The sequence below is a fragment of the Aphelocoma coerulescens genome, chromosome 2, assembly GCF_041296385.1.
Source record: "Aphelocoma coerulescens isolate FSJ_1873_10779 chromosome 2, UR_Acoe_1.0, whole genome shotgun sequence".
Classification (NCBI taxonomy): Eukaryota; Metazoa; Chordata; class Aves; order Passeriformes; family Corvidae; genus Aphelocoma; species Aphelocoma coerulescens.
In genome coordinates, this window is record NC_091015.1 from 145,774,179 (window position 1) to 145,797,708 (window position 23,530).

At 36.8% G+C, this 23,530-nt stretch overlaps 1 protein-coding gene across 4 annotated transcripts in view; it reads right to left on the bottom strand.

Annotated features, from left to right (window-relative positions):
* The window catches only part of STK3 (serine/threonine kinase 3), a 134,507-nt gene that overhangs the window by 69,004 nt on the left and 41,973 nt on the right, over positions 1-23,530 (bottom strand). For all 4 annotated transcript variants that reach the window (XM_069005212.1, XM_069005213.1, XM_069005214.1 and 1 more), the window contains one exon: positions 297-434. In XM_069005212.1, coding sequence (XP_068861313.1) covers positions 297-434 — 138 coding nt within the window. The remainder of the gene's footprint in view (positions 1-296; positions 435-23,530) is intronic.

A 23,530-nucleotide genomic window follows, 5' to 3' on the forward strand; every position in this document is an offset into this window, starting at 1 on the left:
TGAGATCTATTGAGGGCCTCGAACCACAAAGCAAGGATCCAATTTTAGTAGCAAGAACCAGCCTTAAACTATTTAAAGAGCAATGAATTTTTAGAAGCAGCAAGAAGAAAAATAAAATGGGGGCAGAGATGCAAGAGCTGTCAGAGAAAAGACCACAAAGTGAAAAATAAATAAGGCATAACAATAGTTAAAATAAGATTTTCCCTTACAAATTTTCACAATATTTTGGGTTTGAGGGGAAAAAAAACACCACCCAAACAAAAAATGTGCTTTTCCTCAGTAAGTTAAATACTGACCTGTAGCAGCTGGGTTGCTGTAGCTCTTTGTTCAGGATTTTTCACTAAGCATTTCTTCACAAAATCTGTAAACTCATCAGACCAGAGCTCTGGCTTCCGGAAGGTTGGAGGGGGATTTGTAGGAATCATAAAAATAGCCTAGATAAAAATCAAACAATAGCAAGTCTAAACAAAACACATCACCACAGCAGCTGAAGCCAAGTTAAAAAAAAGAAATTGCTTTATCCACCTTTCTTATCAGGCAAAGAATCAGGAAGACAAATTTTAAGTATGCAAGAATTTCTACTCAGATCAAGATTCAGGAAGTAAATCCATCTGCTACTAATGTAGCTACTTCCCATTAGATTTTCTCTGTTTAAACTGTACCCCACTGAGCACAAGACTCCTTATTTCATCTATTGCTGTACATCAATCTGAAGAGATGATTATATTCTTTCAGAAATTCTTAGTAGAAATGACAGCACTGCTTGTTTATACACACATATAAAGTTGCTGAGAACAACCAAGCTCACCTCCTCTCTTAAGTGCATTTAGTTTTATATGAGAATTGCTTAGGAAATTTGGGAGGATTGCTATTTCCTTTTGCATTCATAATTCATCAGATGGAGCTTTAAAACTTGCTTGTCCAAGTAAGATTTAGACACGTATGTCAAAAGACCTAAGGTAACACTAAAAGATGACATAAATAAAATAATCAAGTAACTAGTTTACAGTATTGAGAACTTACACGAAATTGAAAAGGCACCATTTTACCTATATAACAGAAATTTCTTCTGTTGAGAACCATATGCAGACAGATTTTTCAACCAGGGAAAAATACTCATGCTATATAAAAAAATGTTTGTCCTACTTAAGATTATATATATATATATATATATGCCATTTTTATATTATTATTTCTAGGTTTTCCTCTAATTATAAATTCATGCTTGCAGCTGGGGGAAAAAAGCTGTACAACTCTGACAGATTATTGCAAAATAATGAAAAATTTTGAACTTCTGTATGTAATAAATGCATCCAATATCAGTGCTTAAGACTTACACATGATAGCAACACACTAGAGCTAGGTCTATTGACAAGAACAACAGACTATTATTTTCTTCTAAACCCAGGTTCAATTCAACTACATTTTCCAAAGTCACAGGGAATAAGAGTTCTTCATTTGTTTTTCTAAAAGCATAGGCACAAATACATACTCAGAAAAGGGAAAAAAACTGATTCTGAAAATGTTTAAAGTATTAGAAGCACTAGAAGGTTCAGCCTCTGTCTGAAACATAGGGAGAAGGCAGAAAGAACTTAATGAGATTTTATCCATAGCTTCTAAAGAAGTCTGACTGGCCTTGAAAGTTGGTTGAACTCATTCAAACCCTCATCAGAAAATTTCTTCTCATATTCTGAAGGAAAGTGGAATCCAGGCAAAATGACGTAAAAACTGTTTACTAACATTTTAATGAAAAATTAATTCAGTACTGAATAGTTGCTTGAATTCAAATACTTAAATGTTTACAAAACTTGCCATTTTGTTTAACAAAAATGTATGCTACAACAGCAGCTTTATCTTTTCAGTGGGCAGCCATGCCAAACAAGTATATGGACTCAGATAGGAAACATGGCACTCAGTAACTGGCCTTATCTACTTCACTTGTGAGGCAAGATTAATTGTCAGTACAAGTGAAGTGCTTCTGGCAAAAAGCAGTGGCTAACAAATTCAGCTGTTTCTGTCCTTGAAATTAATGATCTTTCTGAACTCTGAACTGATGACTTTTGATCTTATCTTCAGTTACTCTTAACAGCTAACTCTGCAGTAGCTATTGAAAACACGCAGCTGTAACAGAAGACTACCAACTTCTGTTTGGGTGGTGTCAAAATAGGTACCATCATAATAGGTTTCATCATAAACATTGACCTCTCTCCCCACAGGTAAGCAAAGATAAGTTAGAGTCCTACTCAGCTCCACAGTTCTAGCAAAAATGTTTGCCTTGGCCAATTATTTTCATCAAATACACAGCAGTTAAGAACCACAGCAAAGAACTGACTTCTTCTTCGTCATTCACAAAGGACAATGAGAAAAAAGAGGAAATTCATGAATCATTCTTTTATGCCAGGCAACAAAAGCCACAAAAGGAGATATTCAAGTGTTAGAGTCCTAAATCCACATTTATGCTTTGTACATTCATTGAAAATACCTACTTCAGAAATATGTATATTTATGTAATGCTTAAACTGTAGACTTTTTAAATTCCTATGTCACAAGAGCTCTATTAGCTGAAAAGAAAAATTAGATGCATTTTTGCAATACAAGAAAACATACAGAAACTACTTATTCCAAATGTTTAGTCCAACTTGGTACTCATGCCATGCACTTGCTAGCATGTACCCCTCCCTCCATCTCTCGGCACTCCATTCTATCAACCAGCCTAAAATTCTGGTTTTCAATTCCATCTTGCTTCTCTCAGAATTTTGGCTTGCCTATCTCCCTGCAGAAAAGTTAAATGCCTGTCCTCGTTCAAAACAGTCTATGATTTAGCTTTCAACTACTCTGTTTCCTTCCAAGAGGCTTGCAAAGAAGTCACTGGAGCATTATAAAGCTAGTCCCAAACCTCCAGGAATAAAACAAAACACTTATCTGACAGGAACTGACTCCTCATTTTTGCTTCTACTTCTTGTCAAAAAAGGTCATTTCTACCCTAAAATAACTGTATATTATTTTAAAACAAAACTAAGCTATTTCAATCACTCTGGGTGCCAACAGAAGCAGGAAAATATTTGGTTTTTTCATGCTTCTTTCATCTTACCTTAGATTTCTCCAGTCCCTGTGTTTTCCCAAACTATTACTTGAAGTTTTTTTTTCCCCTCCACTCCACTTGTAATTTTCTCAGAAGTTTCCCACAGCTATTGGTTTTAGTTTAGCTCTCACAGTAGGGCTGAGAACAGTGCTCATACAGCCAGTGTTAGGCAAATGTTGCTTGAAAGAAACACCAAATATAAGCTACTATCCACCCAATTACATGGGCTGAACTGGCAGTACCAACTGAGGAAATGTTAGGAGGAAATTGTTCAACAGAGGGGCAGGCTCTGACATACTTATAAAAGAGCTGGGGCTAATTCTTTTCTCTCTCACGCCTTCAATATCACCTTCCACATTTCCTTACATTTCTGAGACAAACTGACAAATCTTACAAGAGTAACACATCAAATATACAACCAAAGAATTAGATTGTATGACTCAGTCTTCAGTTTTAACCATTCAATCATCTCTAAATAGAGAAAGAAATCTCTAAAGCTACAAGAAGGCTAAGCTTAATCTGCATTTGTCTTCACCTGCCTGTAACATAGAGCTCATTCCAAATTTGTCCTGAACTGGCCCTTCCACCTCTGCACCTTGAGCCCAATTCTACCTTGAATCATCTTTCACACACTGGTCTGAGGCAAATCCTTCACCTTGCAGTGAAACCAGAATTCAAGGCAGATTATAATATATGTACGACAAAAGATACGGGGAAGATAAAATCATCCAGGGCAGCTTTTGGGGCCACTTCTGAATTGAACACTGGACAATCCAACACAGTTTCTACCGTACCTGTTGCCTGGTAGCACCTCTCTGCTCAATCATCAGCAGTTACAGCTAAGCTGAATACCAGACTGAGAACCAGGTCTTAAATGAGAGCAGAACTGCACAAGTCAGCCCAGGATTTTCTTTTTATTATTCTTAAAGGGCCTAGTATTTTAAATTAAATCCAGGCTGAAAACGGGGGGGGGGGGGGGGGGGGGGGGGCGGGGGGGGGTGTCCCATGAAGGTTCTTTTATGGACAATTTTATTGGCGTGAAAATGTAATTATGGTGATGATGATGAATTAGGAAACGCCAAAAGAAAAATGAGATGCTCATATACCACACATGGAAATTCCTAATCAGAAAATCCTTGCAGCTCATTCTTCTTGTCAGTCAGGGTAATATATGTGTATTTCACACAGCTCATGAACACATTAAGTGATCAACAGCAATTTCGTAGAGGTACCGTGTCTTCTGGCTTTTAGCTCCTTGAGTAACTTATCTCTATTACTTAGCTGAAGTAAGTTACTTGCAATAAAAAGCAGAAAATCTACCCAGTACTATAAACGCTACTGAAGAGGACAACAGAGACTTTTATATTGTGGTGAATTTATAATTTTCATGCTATGAAGCTCCATTGCTAGAATCTATAGAGAAAAGCTTTTTTATAAACAGGGTAAAGATCCATGACATCAGTTTGTGACTTCATAGTTTTTGCCACCACAATTATACTACTTAGTTTAGCAATCTAGTGTAGGAAACAAACACCAAAACACATTAACCTCAGTAACACATTCAGGGTACAAAAACCTATTTGAGGCCAGAGGAGTTAAATACTGGGTACTGTAAAATTTTACTAATTTTGGAAACAAAGAATCAGCTGAAAGACACATTTTTCTCCTCTTTGTGATACATAGAGCCTCCCTCCTTTCTTGAATAGCCTTCAAAAAGACTACTAAAACATCATTAATTATTCATTTACACAATTTATCAGTTGTCTAAAAATGAAACATCAGCATGGAGAAGGGTGAAATACTAGCAGGTTCTACACTGGGTTTGCTTTGTTGAGCATTTTTTCTTGATGTGGCTTTTTTGGGGGGTTTTGTTTGATTTGTTTTTATTAATTCAGAACTACGATATTGCAACACAGTAAAAAATAAAGCTACTGAAAAACATCTCATGTTTAAAGTCAAGAAAGTTGGTTCACAATCTACGTCATAGTAAATAATAGATGTATTTGTCAGAAGCACCCTAAAAATCACTGCTTCTTCCTCTCATCTGCAAACACAGACGTTGATGAAGATCATCTAGTGTACTCACACCTCTTGTGCAGAACTACAAACAGGTCTGGTTCCATCAGACATCTATCACATACCTGATCCAAGTTGATTCTTACTAGAATTAACAAACACAGGATTAAATGTAGGAATGGGTAAGTGAAGCCTTAGTTCAGAGAAGTTCTGGACAAACAATAACTGACATAAAATTTTTAATCCTAATGAGGAGGAATATGTGTGACATTTAACATGCAATTCTACTGCGCTCACTTTGATAGTTCTTGCAATGGCCACTGATTAAACCGTATTACACAATACTACATAAGGTAAAAATTACATTTAAATTACTTTATTATAACATTACATATATTAACACTAGGAGCACTTGGAAAATAAAATAAAACACCATAAGGGAAAAAAAACCAAACTAAATAAAACAAACCACAACACGTACCAGTGGCTTAACAGCCATTTACTGTCATAAGCCTCCCTCTGGAATAATGACCTTTACCGATCAAATCAAAGTATGATTCACTTAAGATGTAAAGTAATAAAGTAATAAACACAGAGAAAAGATACATAATGGAAGGACTATTCACATGATTAACAGCAAAGATGGGTTATTGAAAGATAAGCGATTTACATTTACTTATATATTTTTTATTGCTAGTAAGCTTGTAACATTTTGACAGCATTACAACAGGTCAAGAATGTAAAGATACCAATCTCAAACATTTTGCAATAGTAAGTGCAACTGCAAATCTACTGAAAAGAATCAACCCTTGCCTTGTTAGCACCATCAAGCACCAGAACAGTGCCTCGAGATTCACCTCTGAATTTACTCTTCCTACTAAGGTGGGAACTGGACTAATGGATCCCTTCCAAATTGACTTATTCTTTGATTCTAAAAAATTGCTTTAAATTAAAAAAAAAAAAAAATTACAGATTATTTGTTATGCGACAACAGGTCAAGTTAGCATTCTAAGGCCAAAAGTTCATTCAGTTTGGGGTTTTTCATAACCGGTTTTAAACAAGCTTACTTAGAAAACGGATTTTTAAATCCCATCACATTTCCTAACTTTAAACTTCTACCATATCCTTCACTGGTATATTTAAAAGACAGAATTTATTGCACTAGCTGCTATCCACTTATCAAGACAAAGAGTAAGTTCCCCCTGCTAACTCAGCTAAAAGTATCGTGCCCTCTGCATATATGCCTGTTCATTATCAAACCATTTTGTCAGATGAGTAACAAAAATATTTATTACCACCAATCTTTTCACAGAACTATCACCTCAGCATGCTGCCTTACTGCCAGTTAATTAATATATGAGTTTATCCATTTCTTTCTTTCATTTTTCAATGTTTCTTGAACTCTTATAACCCATCACTTGTACAATCCAAAGATATCTGAAAGCTACTCAACAAATTATTTCATGGAGTTGTATGCAAAGAAAGAACTTTGTTTATCTGCACTGACCTCCTTGTGTTTGCTTCTTTCTTCTCCCTTCAAGCCCAGCAGACCTATCAATATTTCTCCAGGTTTTCTTCTAACATATTTAAATAATTCCCTTTTATTTGGGGAACTCTTCATTACTTTTGCCTGTAGTTTTTTACTGTTATCTTGTCCCAACTTTCCATCTTCTACTTTAAAATGGAACAGTTTGAGTTTCTCTGCCCAACTCAGTAGGGCTATTTTCATTTCCTGAACCCAGCTCTTCAACACAACATATTCCTGAATTCTGCCATGCAACTGAATTCCCTTTTATTAGGGATGTAACCTTCAAGTTCCTGTTTCATCTGCAAGATGCAAGACATTGATGTCAGTGACATTTTAACAAAAGACACAGTCAGCAACCCACTGCTCAAAATTCTTCCCTCCTTCAACTTAGATCACAAGTCTTGTGTATTGGTTTTGCATGGCCTGGTTTTTGGTAGCAGGGGAGCCACAGAGGTGGCTCCTGTGAGAAGCTGCTGGAAGCTTCCACCATGTCCAGCAGGGCCAGTCCCTGACGGCTCTGACGATGGACATGCTGCTGGCCAAGGCTGGGCCAATGAGAGAGGTTGGTAACGCCTGTGTGATGACATATTTAAGAAGAAAATCAAAACAAAGTGCACACAGGTTTTTTTCTAGTCAGAGAAGAGGAGGAGGTGAGAACATGTGAGGGAAAACAATATGGAGACAGCAAGGTCACTGAAGAAGGAGGGGGAGGAGGTGCTCCAGGCACTGGAGCCGAGATTCCTCTGCAGGCTGTGGTGAGGACCATGGTGCAGCGGCTGTGCCCCTGCAGCCCACGGAGATCCACGGGGGATGCAGAGATCCACCCGCAGCCTGTGGGAGAGGTGCCCGTGCCGGAGCGGGTGGATGCCTGGAGGAGGCTGTGATCCAGTGGAACACCCGGCAGAGAAAGAGGGCCCCTGCTTCCAGGCTGGAGCAGCCTGTCCTTGGAGCACTGCACCCCGTGGAAAGAGGGACCCACGGCGCAGCAGTTCGGGAGGGCTGTGTGCCCGTGGGAGGGGCTCACGCTGCAGCAGGGGCGGTGCGGCTGCTGCCTGTGAGAGCGGACCCACGCCGGAGAGGTTCAGGGAGAACTGTCTCCTGTGGGAGGGACCCCCGGCCTCACAGGGGAAGACTCCTCTCCCGGAGCAGCGGAAGGAAATCTCGGTGATGAACTGACCAAAGCCCCATGCCCTGCCTCCCTGCGCTGTCGGGGGGAAGGAGAGAGGGGCTGGGGGGGAAACGGTGTTTTACTTCTCATTATCCTCCTCTGATTCTGTTAGTAATAAATTCACTTTGTAACTTTAAGTTAAGCCTGTTTTGTCCTTGAAGTGTTTTCTCCCGGTCCTTTACTCAACACATGAACCCTTCATTAACTTTTTTTTTCTCTCCTCTGCTCAGCTGCAGCAGTGGAAGGTGAGCAAGCAACTCCCATGGTTGCCTGGCAAACCACAACACCTTGAAAGGAGGGCAACAAATGCCTTTTCAAAGTCTGTAGAAATTAAAAATAAAGCATGGCAAAAATCTGCAATCTCATGAAGGTTTTTTAACCTTCTTTGGCTTCACTGGGGGTTTTTGTTGTTTTCTTGGGGGTTGTTTGGAGTGAGGAGGGCAAGTGTTTTAGATAAGCAAAATTTTTCAAGGAAAGGCATTCAGTGAAAACAAAAACAATTTCAGGCTACTCAGGATTTTGTGCTTAAACTACCCAGTCAGCTATCAGTTCTGAATTTTAATTGACATATACAGGAATTTTCAGAGGAAAATACCTAACGTGCAAATAATCCCTTATAGGTACTAAAAAGTGTAAGTATCTAACATTTTATTGAAAGGTTATACTGAAAGTTCACATCTACAAAAATTGTAAGTCTGCACAAGACTTATTGTTCTTGGACTAAAAAAATAAAAAATTTAAAATCCCAACAACTTAAAAAAATCCAAGCACTACAGGAAAACAAGAGAGTTAAAGTCAGCAAGTCTTACAAAAATACAGAAGTTTCTAACAGCTGAAAGGAACTGCAGCATTCAGACAACATCTAGGACAGTGTTTCTAATAATTTCATTCACCCAAAGGAAAACCTAAATGAGCTGAAATTTACGTCATTATTCTTATTCTGAAAAGTACCCTCAATTTCGGCACTGGGTGAGCAAAATTCATTTAATCAGGAGGAGAAAGAAGGGGGCACTGCATGTATGTGTATGTGGGTTTTTTAAGAGTTTTTTTAATTTGAGAGGAAGAAGTGTTTGAGAGGAAGCAGGTTGAGATAGGAAAAAATAAATAGATATTAAACTATCTTTAGACTGAAAGAAGTATCTGTTGTAGTAGCTTAAACTTCTAAGTGAAATTTTACTTGACACAGATTTGGAAAAGCAAGTACTTTTAAACACTGTTGTATAGGAGAAAATTTCCTTTTGATAGTGATGAACACCTCCTCTTTGTGAGGAAATCACCATAACAGAGAGATGGGGCCACTTCAGGCCACTGGCCAATTCTACTCAAACGCTCAGAGAACTTCAACACTTAAGAGTCTCTCAGACTAAACTATACATTATGACAGATTCTGGATCAAGAGCTAGACAACTCATTGCCTAAAGGATATTTCCCACACAGGTGGCCAGGAATGAAAAGAGAAAATGTCTTTGTGAATGATGGTACCTCTCAGACAGAAGCATCCTGCTATGACATAATCACTGTGCTATCACTCCCTTCACAGAATACATGAGATCAAGAACATGAACTTGAAACCAAACAACCTTCTTTTTTTTCAGTATGGAACTACTTTCTTGTCAGTTATAGAACAAGGAAATGGTTCAGAAAGTGCACATTGTATGACAGAATCCAAGGAATACTCTTGTGATTGATTTACTCTTCTTTCACTATAGTTAGTTTTACTCCTGATTCAGTACTATCTTGAAAATTCATAGGCACAATGGCCTAGAAGGTTCCAAGTTTTTACCCAGAATATGAAACTTACTTTCCCTCCAAGAAAACTCCAATACTTTACTAAAAGAATATTTTCTCTTCTTCCCACAGTATTTACTGCAGTTTCTGAGAAAATGAGGCAATGATTACATCCAGAAACATACTAACATTTAATGAGACATGAAGTGGAAAAACTGCATTTGCAATTATATTTACTTGTAGAAGAGTCAAGGAGTGAGTAACTTATATTTGTGAGAAAAAGCTGCAGTAAACTCACTGGACATTAAATGTGAAATCTCTGACAACCACAGACAGTAGTAATGAAAGAAGGCATTCAAGAATTACGTGGCAGCTCTCCTTTATTTGGGGTATGTTAGACCTCCAGCAGCAGTTTTGTGTTCAGTTTCAGGCATCATAATTTCAGAGACGTAAAACAACTGAAGATGGCTTGAAAACAGAGTAACTGCAATGCTTAAGATATTTTAAAAACACACTCTGCAAGAAAAGATTGAATGAATTAGGATTGCTCAGTCTAAAGAAGAGGTAACTGTAGTGAGAGATATGGTAACAGTCTCCAACATGTTAAATGCCACTTCAAAGAGAGCAAGTGTATAAAGAACAGAAGAGGAGCTAATGAGTTTAAATTTTAACAAGGAATATTCAGGTTATATTGTAGGAAAGTTGCCACTAAACTACCCAAGAAGTTCCAGAACTTGTAATTTTATTCTACAAAAAAAGATATAGACAAACACAGTTTCAGAATTTCATGATCAAAATTTGGGCATGTGTTTTGAAGATCTTTTCCACCACCACCACCTCCCCATTTGCCCTGTGCTCATATAAAATTAATTTAAAACAAAAAAGAGGATTATCATGTTCAGTCAGCCTAGGTACAGAAACAGAATGACCATGTTTCATGTTTAACACACGAAACATGAAACACAAAGGAACAGTCCCTTTCAACAGTATTTGCTGCTTCCTACTTCACCTTTTACAGTAGCAGCAGATGAACAGGTGACAGCAAAACCCAACCACCACCACAAAGAAAAACGACCCATTTACTTGCAGTGTTCAAACTAAGAACTAAAATTAAACAGACAGATTACAAAATTCCAGATATTAAATGCCAACACCCCCCGATATAATGAAAACAATCAATTAATTACAGAGTAATTAACTGTAGTCTATAAAAGTAGTCTATGAAAGAGTAATTGAGTTCTTGCATCTTAAAGCACTGTCTACCTTCAAGTGAAGAATGAAAACTTCTCCTGTTTCTGCTCCACTGACTCTCAAGGTACTCAGAGACTACAAGACTCAATAGTATTGCTTTCCCAGCTACCAGGTACATACAAAAAACAGACCTACTGTCCTTGCCTTGCTAGTGTTTCCAGTATTCTCCCTACTGGTTTCAAATAAATGTCATTTATATTGTAGCCCCTTAAATTCCATTGCTAGATTAGTGTAATAGCCACATGTTTTCCTGTAAGGAAATGTAGTTGCTACAGTAAACCTATTTTTTCTATTCCATACGCCATGATGCAGTGGGAGCCATTACAAAGTAAAATCTGGGCATTTGAATGTCCAAATGAAAAGAGGAGTACAACCAAGGCATAGTATTACTTACACAATTACACTAATCTTGCATTTTAAAAAACTAACACTCCTTTTAAACCAAACTGAATAAGACAACTACAAGATCATAGAGTCAAAGTTAAAATTGGTCAGAGTTAAAATTCAAATATACTGCCTGAACTGATACTTCAGTTCTTCATGGCACTGTGTTAGCTTGGTAAGGGTAAGCATCGCTCTCTGGAATAGAGAGTGAAAAATATGAACTACATCACAGAATTCAAAAGCAATCCTACCAAACGACAGAGGTAAAGCAATATACCAAATTCTGGCCAGGCTAGGTAAATTAATAAAAAATATCTCTCTGAAATGGCATTGTGTCTGAGGAAACTGGAATTGGTAACGATCACTTATGATTTAATAACTGATATGACATACATCATAAGGAAGAGTCTTCCAAAAATGGAAAATGTTCCAAAGAGAAAATGTACACACAAAATTCAAATGCCATGTATTTTTTTTTAAGAGACAGTAAAAAGTAAAATGAACTGTGAGCCAAAGTTAACTCTGTATCTTCAGTTTTATTTATCAAACTGAAAAATCTCTTCAACTTTCTCTTTTCCTGTGTAAGACCAAAACTATGAGATGTTCTGTTTGTATTACAATTATACTAATTCAATGCAGGTCACTTGCATTTTACTGAATCCAGATGACATTTAGTAAGCTAAACAGAGGCCAACTGGCTTTTTTTTTTTTTTTTTTTTAAAGGCGGGGGCTGATTGCCCCTGGGTAGGTCATACAGTGGCTACAGAACACAATTGCTTGAATTACATTTTTACTAACATCAAACACAGAAGAGAAGCTAAAAACTACCTTTTTTTTCCCTGCATGCCTTCTAGATTTCTCATATTGAAATATACTAATTTAAAAGTCACCTCTTTCCACCCTGAGGTGATACATACAAACAGATTCACCGAAGTTTTTGTTGTTTCCTCTTTCTCCACTCAGTTTAAAAATACACATTTTTAATACTCTAAGTAGTACAAACAATTTAGTTCCCACTTTATTTTTAATATCCCCAGTGGCTAACTAACCTTTTCAAGCCTGCTCATTTGAACCACAGTAAAAAAGAAAAACATAGCACCCTAGATTTAGTGAGCACTAAAAATAAGCCTCTTCTATTTCTGCAATAACATTTGTATTCTCAAATCAACCTGAACTGCCATGTAATTAGCCATACAATAACCTTTACTGATAATGCAGAGAAACTAGTTCCAGAGGAGAAGGAAAACCCTCAAGCTTATCCCCAAGAAAGAAATAAACAATATGCCTTCCTTAATGTCTTAGTTGTGATCAAGGGCTGATTCTCTTTTGACAAAAACAATGGCTATAAAATAGTAATTAAGATCTATGCTATTAAATAAAACATCAGTTTAGACCTAGTGCTCCTGACTGCAAATCTGTCAGTGATATTCTTTCTAATCATGTCTGTCTGGACTTGGCCTCTTTTTTTTCTTCCCCCCAGAAGTTATCCACCTCTCAAGCACCATTACCAACTGCTAAAATAAAATGTAATGCATATTATTAGCCTCACTAGTTGTTTATTCTGTAACACACTGAATTATACAAGTTAGTTATTATTTGTATCATCTAAAGGTTTCGTATCCATCTCTAACTCCTCACAATATGATTTGCTACACTTTTAATAAATTTCACCCAGTAAACAGAAGCATAACCCAACACAGATTAATTAAAATGCATTACGCTAATGGCATCCAATGCTAATTAGATGTCCACTAGACTTGGTCATCTTCAAAATACTGCACATCCTACAGGAACTGCACACCCTACACAAAGTCATGCATATAAACTAGTTGTATGTCCATGGTATCACTCTACAAGATATCAAGGACATAGTAGAGAAAAGTTCTTCATAATTAAGAAAAAAATTCATAGAATAAGATATTTTGGAGGCCAGAAAGAAATACAGACTGAGAGAAAAGATCTGTAACACGGTGAATTGGCCTTGCATCTATTTTCCTTTGCTTAAACCAAGTTATAAACAAACCTGAAGAGAGAAGATGAAAAAAATAGCAAGGATCTATCAAGACTCCTGCATTACTTAGCCTGGAATATTTTACAAAATTTCGTAAGTGCTGGGGTTGGGTCTGTGGTCTGTGTTTTACTGCCCTGTCCAAACACTTACTAATCATATTTTCTACATTTTTGTTAGGGTCTGGTTTAACCTACTACATTTTGTTCCATTCAAAGGCATGTATCATAGACTGACACTGCAGAGAAAAAAAACAAGTGAAAGCATAGCCCTGTTACTATAGGTACACAGAGAAATAACATTCCTTCACAAACAGTTTAGGGAACAAAAATTTATAGCCTATATTACTGAAAAAAATTACAGTTTAGCAATGTGGCTGTTGCAATCACTCAAATATGCAAACAATACAGCAATAGTTGAAGCAGCGACTAGAAATGCTGATATCGTATAAATGGGCCATATCATACCCTTAATTCCTAGCAGCTTGTCCCCACTTTATACAAAAATACCTCAGGGCAGACAGGGGAAAGGATTTCTGAATGCAGAGGTTCTTCAAGACATGGTAGCCATATACAGTTACATGTAAATGGCCTTTCCTCTCTCCTCAAATGATACGTTTGCAATCATACTCCTGGTTCCCCTAGCAATATGATAACTATTTACTGAATAAACTGCATAGTTCACATTAAAAGCATCCCAAAAAGCATCTTCAAGACTCATCTTGCTTGATCAGCCTTTGAATGACAGGATGCTTTACAGCACATGTATGGAACTACCAAATGAAGGCTTTGCAGATCTGAGAAAGGTACACTTTGAAAACAGTAAAGAACTTGCATCTCTCTCTCTCTCTTGCTCTAATTGTATGTATTCATTCCACTCGAGCAGCTTCACAGAAATTTCTCTATCCAGCCTGAGATAAGAGTATCTAGAATCATCCCTTACAGCAGGGACAGTAGAGGCAAGAAATATTCCTCAGTAGAAAAATACAGCATGAATGACATCTATGTTAGCTGAGGGACGCATGCAATTTGAAAAAAGTTATCAGCTGGTTAGATTCCCAGCATAAGAAAATAATAACCTAATCCCTATAAAAGTCTGCACAGTCACAAAATTAATCAAACTCCTCCATTCCTCCACAGATCCAAGGTCGACAATAAGGAAGACTGTATTAAAAGGTGCAGGTTGAAGGAAATGACTACAGATTTAAGAATTTCTGAGGGACACCATTCACAGAATGTTTGATATTGGAAGGGACCTCTGGAGGCCACCTTGTTCAATCCTCCCCACCAAGCAGGACCACTCAGAGGTAGATGTCCAGGACTATGTCCATATTGCTTTTGAATACCTCAGGTATGCTCCAGAACACTCCCTAGCTGAACAGGGTTCCTAGCACTCAAATACAGCTGATTGAATTACAAGTTCCTCATGGAAGCCAATAAATTGAGAAGTAACACGTGATAAAAATCCTAAAGAAAAGTCTTGACATGAAATAGGAAGAATCATTATTTCCTGTGGATTTCCAAGGCAAGAAGACCTTCTTTGGAAGTCCCCTATCTCAAAGGTTATGTTTTGAAGCATTGTCCCAGACCCATGTTTTCCTGAAAAGTGTCAGAACTGTTCCTGACAAATATTTGCTTAATATTGAGCTTAAGGAACAAAGAGCTTCACAGGGACTCAAATTTTGCTTGACTTCTTGCTTTCTCAGGAGACTGATCCTCACCTGGGAAAAAGCAGTCCCCCTTACGATAGCACTCCTCTTGGTCACATGTACATAGAGTGTCCTCAGGCCACAGAGGAGCTCTTATGTCTAAAGTCTCAGATGCAAATGATGAGAGGTAGATGTTGTCATTGTGTTAGAACAGGACAAAGGCTGAAGCTATACCAGGCAACCGGAGTCTCAGACAGATTCTTAAAGTCAGCTATGAGCTAGCACAGTGTGAATGCAAATTCCAGACATACAGTTCACTCATCCAGGCCAAAGCAACACGCTAATATAAAGCAGGGCCACCATAAGACTTTGTATTAAGAGTGCCATGCATTTCTGGAACACTCTTTCCTCTATCACTGTATTTAGAGCTAATGTCTGCTCTCCGAAACCCTACACATTTAGCTCAACAGCAGACCACACAGCACCCAAACCTATTTCAAATCAGAAATGAGAGCAACTGATTTGGAAGACAGCAAAAGTTAGAAAGCTGCTGAAGACTACTGGCACAAACTTCGGGTAGAGAAAGTCTGGGCATGCTGCCTGAAGACCCAGAACTCAACCTGAAAGCACCAAATGCCAAGTCATACAGCAAAGGTTTCCCTAGAACAGACAGCAACACCAGAAAGTGCAGAGGGTGGTATCTTCATCATTCCTTCTGCAGTTTCTCTTGGCTACCTACAAGGAATGATGTAGGGTGATGCTCTGAAAAAATGACTCAAAAACAGCACAGCGCACTCCAAAGGGCCTTTCCCGTGGCACAGCCCCAGGCACAGCATAACCAAGACAACCAACAAGTCTCATGTCTAGTGGATTATCTTCTTTGTCCATAAATGGATATGCCCACTGAAGAAGGAAATTAGCCTTCATAAGTTAAAGGGAACATAAAAACATAACTAGGAATGGCATAAAGATGCTTAAACAAGCTATCCAACCAGGACAGAGCACTCACTTGAAGAAATTACTCACTTATTTTGAACAAGCCTTTATTTTAAGCGGTAGCAAACTCCACAGTCAATCCTAAATCAGCTGACATACAAAAGGAAAGGGAGATGTGAGATTGTTCCACCTTTCCTTTACACAGAAAAATAGAATGTGGACATACCTGTTACAGACTGCTGGGCTGTAATGCCTATGTTAGACTGACACAGGCAATGATTTAGAAGATAACCATGTAAAGAGAAGTGTCATTTGCTTGAGCTGAAATTCAAGCACACATTAAACTAAGAAGCTGATCTTAAAAACAGCAGCAAAAGTTTTAGATAGGATAAATTCAGGATAAATTCCTTCAAAGATTCTATGCCTGTAATTACATTTTTCATTTTAAAAAAATAGCCAACAATTGAAAAGTTTTCATGTAAATCTGCCCAGCAGTACAGATAAATACAGGATGATTTACCAGATGCTCTGCCTAATTCCACTCCAAAGGACATATCTGACATCCAGTTGATGCTGAAAATGTATAAGAAGACTCATTTTCTACACAGTAGTTAAGCATTACTTGGGCATCCATTCTTGGCAGAAAAACTGAGTGTCTTGGTTTAGTATCAGATGGAGATTTGAGTTCACCGGAATTCTTGGGCATAAACATTTTGTGAAGGTCTACAGAAACCAACAGTTTGCACTTGTATGGTCACCAAGAAGACATCATGAAAGTTACTGAACAAACAATGCCTTCCGAGTGTTATTAAACACAGAGACTAAAACATACTTAAACAAATACTCATTTTTTGCCTGACTGAAAACATCCACTTGTAACAGGGCATTATTTGCAAATATATAGAATCAAAGAACTCCTGTGTGTGTGTGTGTGCCTGTTTATCTATACGGAGTTCTTTGACAGATAAATCCATAAATATATATCCCTGCATATAAAAACCTAAGTTTTTTGTTTATAGATATTAAGATAAGTTTATGGGTTTTATATATACAAATATATTCCTCTCAAAGAACTAACTCCATAGAGATACAGATATTTTTAAAAAACAGTAACAATAAAAATTTGTTGTTTTCTTCACCTTCATTCAATGGAGGCAGGTTTCCACATGTCTGGAAGTAGCTTGTAACCATGGGAAAAAAATACAAAGAATACAATGCTCATTTTTGTGTGAAAATCCTGAGGCTCTTTACCATCTTCTACATGCAATTTTTTTAAATTTATTGCTCTGCCTCTGAACAAGATTTGTCTGTATTTCCCTAGCAAGGCTGTTTGTATTGGAGATGAAGCATAATTCTACAGTACATGAGCACAAGGTACTGCAGTTAAGGAATAGTGAATTCTTAAAATATATCAATTATATCCCATTAGCTACTCACATGCATGCCCTGAACTCACAGTCACTGTTTCTTCTCGTTAGGAAGCTGGTGTGCAGAGACAACAAAATACAGGTGAAACTACTACTACTGAAAAATCTCAAAGCAGAGGTTCCCCTAGTGAAGGGATCACCACGTCTGGGTATTGTGGGTTCTCATTTTCTGTGTGAAACAGAACTTCAATCTCTCAAAGAGACTTTGCCAAGCTTCACTCCTGTGACTTTACTTACCTTTTCTCTCCTTCCATGCTGGAGAGCTCCCCTTTGCCTAGCCAAAGCACCAGGGATACAAAAGGAGGTAGAAGAGATGAAAATTCATGTGGAAATTGGGAAAAAAACCCCAATACTTCTGAGCACATCTTGCCTGACCTTAACAACTCAGACTAAGTTTCAAAATTTGGCTTTAACTTATGGTAGGGGACCAGCCAGTCATTACTCTGGCTCTAAACAGGGCCATTTAAAACCTTCCACTTCTAGAACACATCCCTTTATCTGCCAAATGACACAATTTTTTTTTTGAGAACCACTGTTTATGTACTAAAAATAAAAAAGCCAAGCATACATATTTAAACTGTCTGTAACAAGTAGTCACCTTCATTTTTTTAGAGAATACTTGATAATTTCCTTAGGCAAATTATAAATATACTTAATGATAAATTTAGGAAGAGAAAACATATAACTTAACTCCTAAATTTGCCAGAAGTTCTGTAAAAAACAGCATCTGAAACCAACACACCTTACCTTTGCATATCATCCCACCAGCCTTAGCTTTCTCTGCCATTTGGACTTAACACCCCACATATACAAATCACTCTCTCAGTGTAAGAAAAGCAGTCTTTGGTTGACCATCATTGGAATGGTTATTTGAAACTAGTAATCACACAATTCTTATCATATTACCAGTATTTTATTGGAAACAGATGCTAGCAGCACAACTTAGTAAGAATTATTGAACAACTTTTCTTTCAATTTCATAACAAATTAGGCAACGCTTAGTTGATGCATCTGAAAAAAGTTACAGAATTGCAAGCCCTAAGGCACAGGGCTGGTGTCATAATTTAAACCATCACCATCTGAAATGCAAAGGCATTAGAAACATAATGTTTTACTCTGTAAAACAAATTTCCCTTATAGATGAATTTGTTAATAAATTCTGAAGCCTCAATAGCAACCAAAAGCTACCATTTCAATGTTAAAAGTCTAGCAGAATTCTTACAAACATAATACTAAAATTCCCCAGATGTTTATAAATAAGTAGTGAAATACAAATAAATAATTAAATACATCTTTTTAATTAAAGCCCATTTTGGGTATAGCAATCATGAAATTATGACAGAGTTTTTGATTCCTATCATGAAAGCAAAACAAAGCTAGAGAAGGGAATAATGCAGAACTCAAATCATCCTGTGTGTACACTACAGCAGCAGAGCCTAGGTAATAAGTCCCCAATTTAAATAGAAAGTAAGATATTTTCAGTGCCTGTTTTTAGCTCCAGATTTGGTTTCTTGGCCCCTAGTAATCCATTTTACTGCCTTTAAAGTCACTCTGAGAGGCTATTTTTATAAATATGACTGTTAAAGGAAACCAATAAAGGTGGAGATTTTGTCAATTGCTGAAATTCCGGAGTGTGAAATTACTTATTTTGGCAACATGCATCAAGAGCGTATTTTCAAAGTTATGTTATAAAAGGCAAAAAAAAAGTTCCTGTGTCAATGCCAGGTTTGCCAGTCTCCCTCTACTCACCATGTGTCTTCTGATAACTGTCATTAATTAAATGTGTTACAAATGTAAGTATGATATTCCAGATAGACCTTCTTCTTCTGTTAACATTAAAGGTTAATTTTATGGAAAAAAAGTTCCCTTCAGGTGTGAAAGAAAACTGAGCCAACCACATTCTTATTTTCTGCATATAGGTAAGGAATCAAGGTAACATCCTAACTAGACTATTAAAAAGCAGTAGGAAAAGAACAGACTCAGTGCATGAAACAATACCTGAAGACATATATGACTTAACAGCTTAAGAAAATGAACATTATACACATTGTCTTCATTGTAAGAAAAGGCTAAATAACTGAGGAGTCAAGAACAAACTCTCATATTATGGGCATGTTAGTCTAGTTGATTTTTATCAAAGCTCTTTTCAGACAACACTAAAGCAGCTTTAGGAATCATAATGCCAGATCAGAAACACTGCAAAAGAATACATTGTTCTCCTCCCATAAGTTAATTTTAAAAAGAAATTTAATAGGCTAAATTTTGCATCAGCTAACTTCATGCTGAACCAAATCTTAATCTAACCTCAATATGCCAACAGCAGAAATCCTGCAGCATATGCTTTAGCAGCTCCGTGAAATGCACTTCTGTGTCCACACTCAGTCTAGGCACCATGAATGAATTCAGTATGAAAGGTTATGAATTACAGCCTGAAATAGAAACTATCTTTTACACGGAGAGAGGTAAACATGGAAACAAGTTCAGAGACCAAGCACGTTACTTTGGGTACAGAGGCACGTCAGGGCGGTGCACTGCTCCTGAGCTGGAGCCCCGTCATGTCCTGCTGCCCTCGGGCAGCACAGCTGTCAGAGGGAGCACCCACCAACTTTTCAACACCCATCCAGAAAGACACGTCCTCTGGCTTTTAGCCTGTCCTACTGTTCATCCAGGCCTACAGCAGTAAGACCTTTCTCTAGCAATATCAGCTTACTGTAGTATTTCCAGTCTAAGAAAGAACATTCCAGTTACTTCACACTCCATATATTTTCACACCAAGCAAGTGGCAATGCAACCAGTTGCTCCATAGTCACAATTTATACATGACAATTCACAAGATTGCTAGAAGGATCAAGTTATCAGAAACTTTGTGCCAATTTCTCTAAATAATTTAACTATTCTGTTTAACTACACATGGTTTACAAATTAGGAACTTCGATACACTCATTTTCACCACCAAGAATCAAAGGGTAGCCACTTCTAAATATCAAAAAATACAGCTTGCACAAATTAGTCATATTATTCAGAGAAACAAACAAACAAAAAGCAAGACATTTACAGTACACATACAGTTGCTCTAGAGAAACTTCTGGAGAAAACTGAAAGGGGGACAGTATGGGCAAAGTTCACTTGTGTCTGGATGTACCTGCCCAGTGTAGATGCACCCTCTGTCCCAAGGTTAAAGTCCATGATTATTACATTTCTTAAGGAACATCCCTCTTGAAACAGATGACTGTTTCAACAAATGCATGTCAGTTTGCCAATAAATCCTGTGCTGGCTGATGCTACCTGTTTTACATTTTCATAGCATGAAAAAAGGAGCAGCAGCAGAGAGAGTACTGGGCTGCCATCGCTAATGCCCAGCCTACAGTCACAGCAACCAGGACACTGGGAAGTACTGCACCATAGGTACCATGGTGCCTGGGTACAGAATTTTTCTGGGTACAGATTATTTCGTTATCTTCCAGAATTATTTAAATTTCTGGGGGAGAATGGAAAATATAAGACCTTAAATTTCTCAGACTGTGTTCCTGTAACTATCACTATAAATCTGATTTGCTCCACCACAACACCAACTTTTCTTCTATTTTTAATCATCAACAGTATGGGATGGAGCTCAGGAATGTACATTGCAGAGAAGGCTTCTGTCAGTAAAGCATAGTTTCTCAGGCAGGTAGGTAATGATGAGCAGTATTTGCAAGAATTATGTCCATGTTTGTGTTTCTGAAACACAATCTGATAATGCATTAAGATTTGTGGCATTTGGAACACCATATACGTAATTTTCATAACACGAATTCTCAGACATGGTAAAGAAGCACAGAAGAAAGTAGAATCTGGAGGTAACACTCATGTTGTCTTTATTTGTTTCCCATGGGAATGCAAATAATGACAACTTACATCTGTAATAAAATCTTGGATCCATACAGCTTTAAAAGCAAACAGACTGTTATCTAAAAACTATGAATTTTTACTCTACTTTTCTGCAGGTAGTTATTACAGCTTTCAAACACAGCTTTTTAAGACAAAGGATATCAAAAATACTTCCTATATCTCAATGTATTTTTAAAACAGCAGAACAATACAAACTGGAATTTGTACAGAAATTCTAATTTTAAAAAAAATCTCAAATTGTATAACCAAATCATTTGAGTTAGTTTGCAAAGTACTGACTGTGTGTTAAAGCTTTGTCTAAGTATTTAGTCAGTAAAATAAAAGGCTGAGCCAGCCTGATTTCATTCTTCTCTAAAACCAGGGTGGTCTACAGGCAATTTTTGATACCCCTGGTGTTGCCAGGGAAACAAAATGAAAACAGGTGCCATCAAATATAAATTAAGAGATTTAGTTCTATTTTAAACCACCTTAAAACAAAGTTTCCATAAACTTAACTGATACTACTACAAATTTGACAATACTTTATAACAAGAAAAGTATTATAAGTTGTCTTTAGACCATCAAGTTTTAACTGAAGCAAATTTAGACTGATTGGCAACCCTTCCTTTTAAATAAATAAATTTCTTCATTAAATATGCATCATCCTCTTTAAAAATTACCTAGTGTACATTTTAAGGCAATATAATACCATGACAGAATCAGGGTCCATGCAGTCTTAATAAGCTTTCCTCATTCCAAATTTTATCCTCCTCCCCATCTAAGCAATTTTTTAGATTTTTTATGAAGTAAACAACCAATATAGGCTTAAAGCATAGAAAAATCTTCTGGTAAGTAGCAACAGAAGCTTAATATTTTCCTCCTAATCTGATTGCGGTTTTCTCCCACATATTAAAAAATCAAATATCCCTTTAACTAAAATCCAAGTAAATACACTTCTGCTTTTAAAACTTGTAATAACATGTTAAGAATTTGGCAATACAGCAGTCAAGTCTCTAAAGCACTTCCTCCAGGTCAATTAGCTATACTGACAGAAAACATATTTAAGAAGAAAATGAACATACAATTCACTTTAATAAATAAACATTAATTCAAGTTTCAAAGAATGTCTTAAAATGGGGGTTTTTTTGCTTAAAAAGACGTTAGTCGTATACAAAAATTCATTTCAAATAAAATTCATTTCAATTAAAAGCAATATACAGTCATCCCCTTTAATGAAGCTAACTTCCAGACTGCATAAAAATTAACCTTGTCTATTTAGTGCTAATCCTAGAAGTGAAAGATAGTAGAAACAAAAAGAAATGGAAGTCTATTTGTAGCTAATATGTATAGCTCTTTACTTAAAGGTTTTGAAATCTGTGGTATATTTTAAAATATCCTGCAAGGTATTATAGAATCGCTAATAAAACAAATTCTCCTGAATTTGTGCATAAACACCGTGCTGAATTATTTTCCACATCCATAGTGCAAGTTAAAGAGAAACTGAATAAATTCAGCATACAATGACATGTACAAATGATGGAAAGGTGTTTTTTTTCCAAATAACAGTGGCGGTAAAGCTCATTAATAAAAAAGTCTCATCATGTTAAAATTTTGATTTTAGATTTAATGAATCTTGATGATTTACTACAAATTGCCTACTTCAAATAAAATTTTCTTGAGATCTTCAAGTTGCAAAATAATTTTGCTTTGCACTCTGATCTATGTTTACAGTATTACTAACATCACAAATAAGCAAACTGATACCAATTTAAAACTTCTTAATAAGCTTTCTTTGGGGGGTTGTTTGCTTGTTTGTTTTTAACATTTGCCTGGAAATCAGCCACAGGGGTACTATTAACCTATGCCATGCTAGGCCTGTCGAATACATTCCGGACTTTACCCTCATCAACAGCTCTATCAAACAATCTTTAACAATGCTTACAGATGCAGGGCTTGAGGCAATGCTCACTCGAGTCATCAAGAATATTTCCATTAATTTCATGGCTTCATTCAACCTCTGTTTATTGTTCCAACATCTTCGAAAAATAATCTTCCCGGGTCCAGCATTTCCCACTGAAGTGTCTTGTAAATAAATAGGTAGCATCATGGTACAGTCCTTTTTTCAGATTAGCACTTCTAAGAATCTGAATCACTCACAAAAGATGCACAGCATTACATGAAACTAACAAAGATCAAACTCCCCTTACAGTTATTTTAGTTAAAAGTTTCAAGTTAACTCATTTGTGTGTAATTATGAAATTACTGTACCGATCCTCCGCTTACTTTGAAAGTGATTAATCAAAGTCAGAGAAAACCAACCATCAACTGAAGCACGTCTCAAATTTCCTATTCAGGGATAAGTCTAAAAAGATGCACTTATTTAATTTTAATTAAATCCTCATTTAGAAGCATGCAATAAATGTTTTCCATTTAATTCAAATTAAACTCCAGTTCCAGGACAAATTTCAAATATTCTCTGCTTCT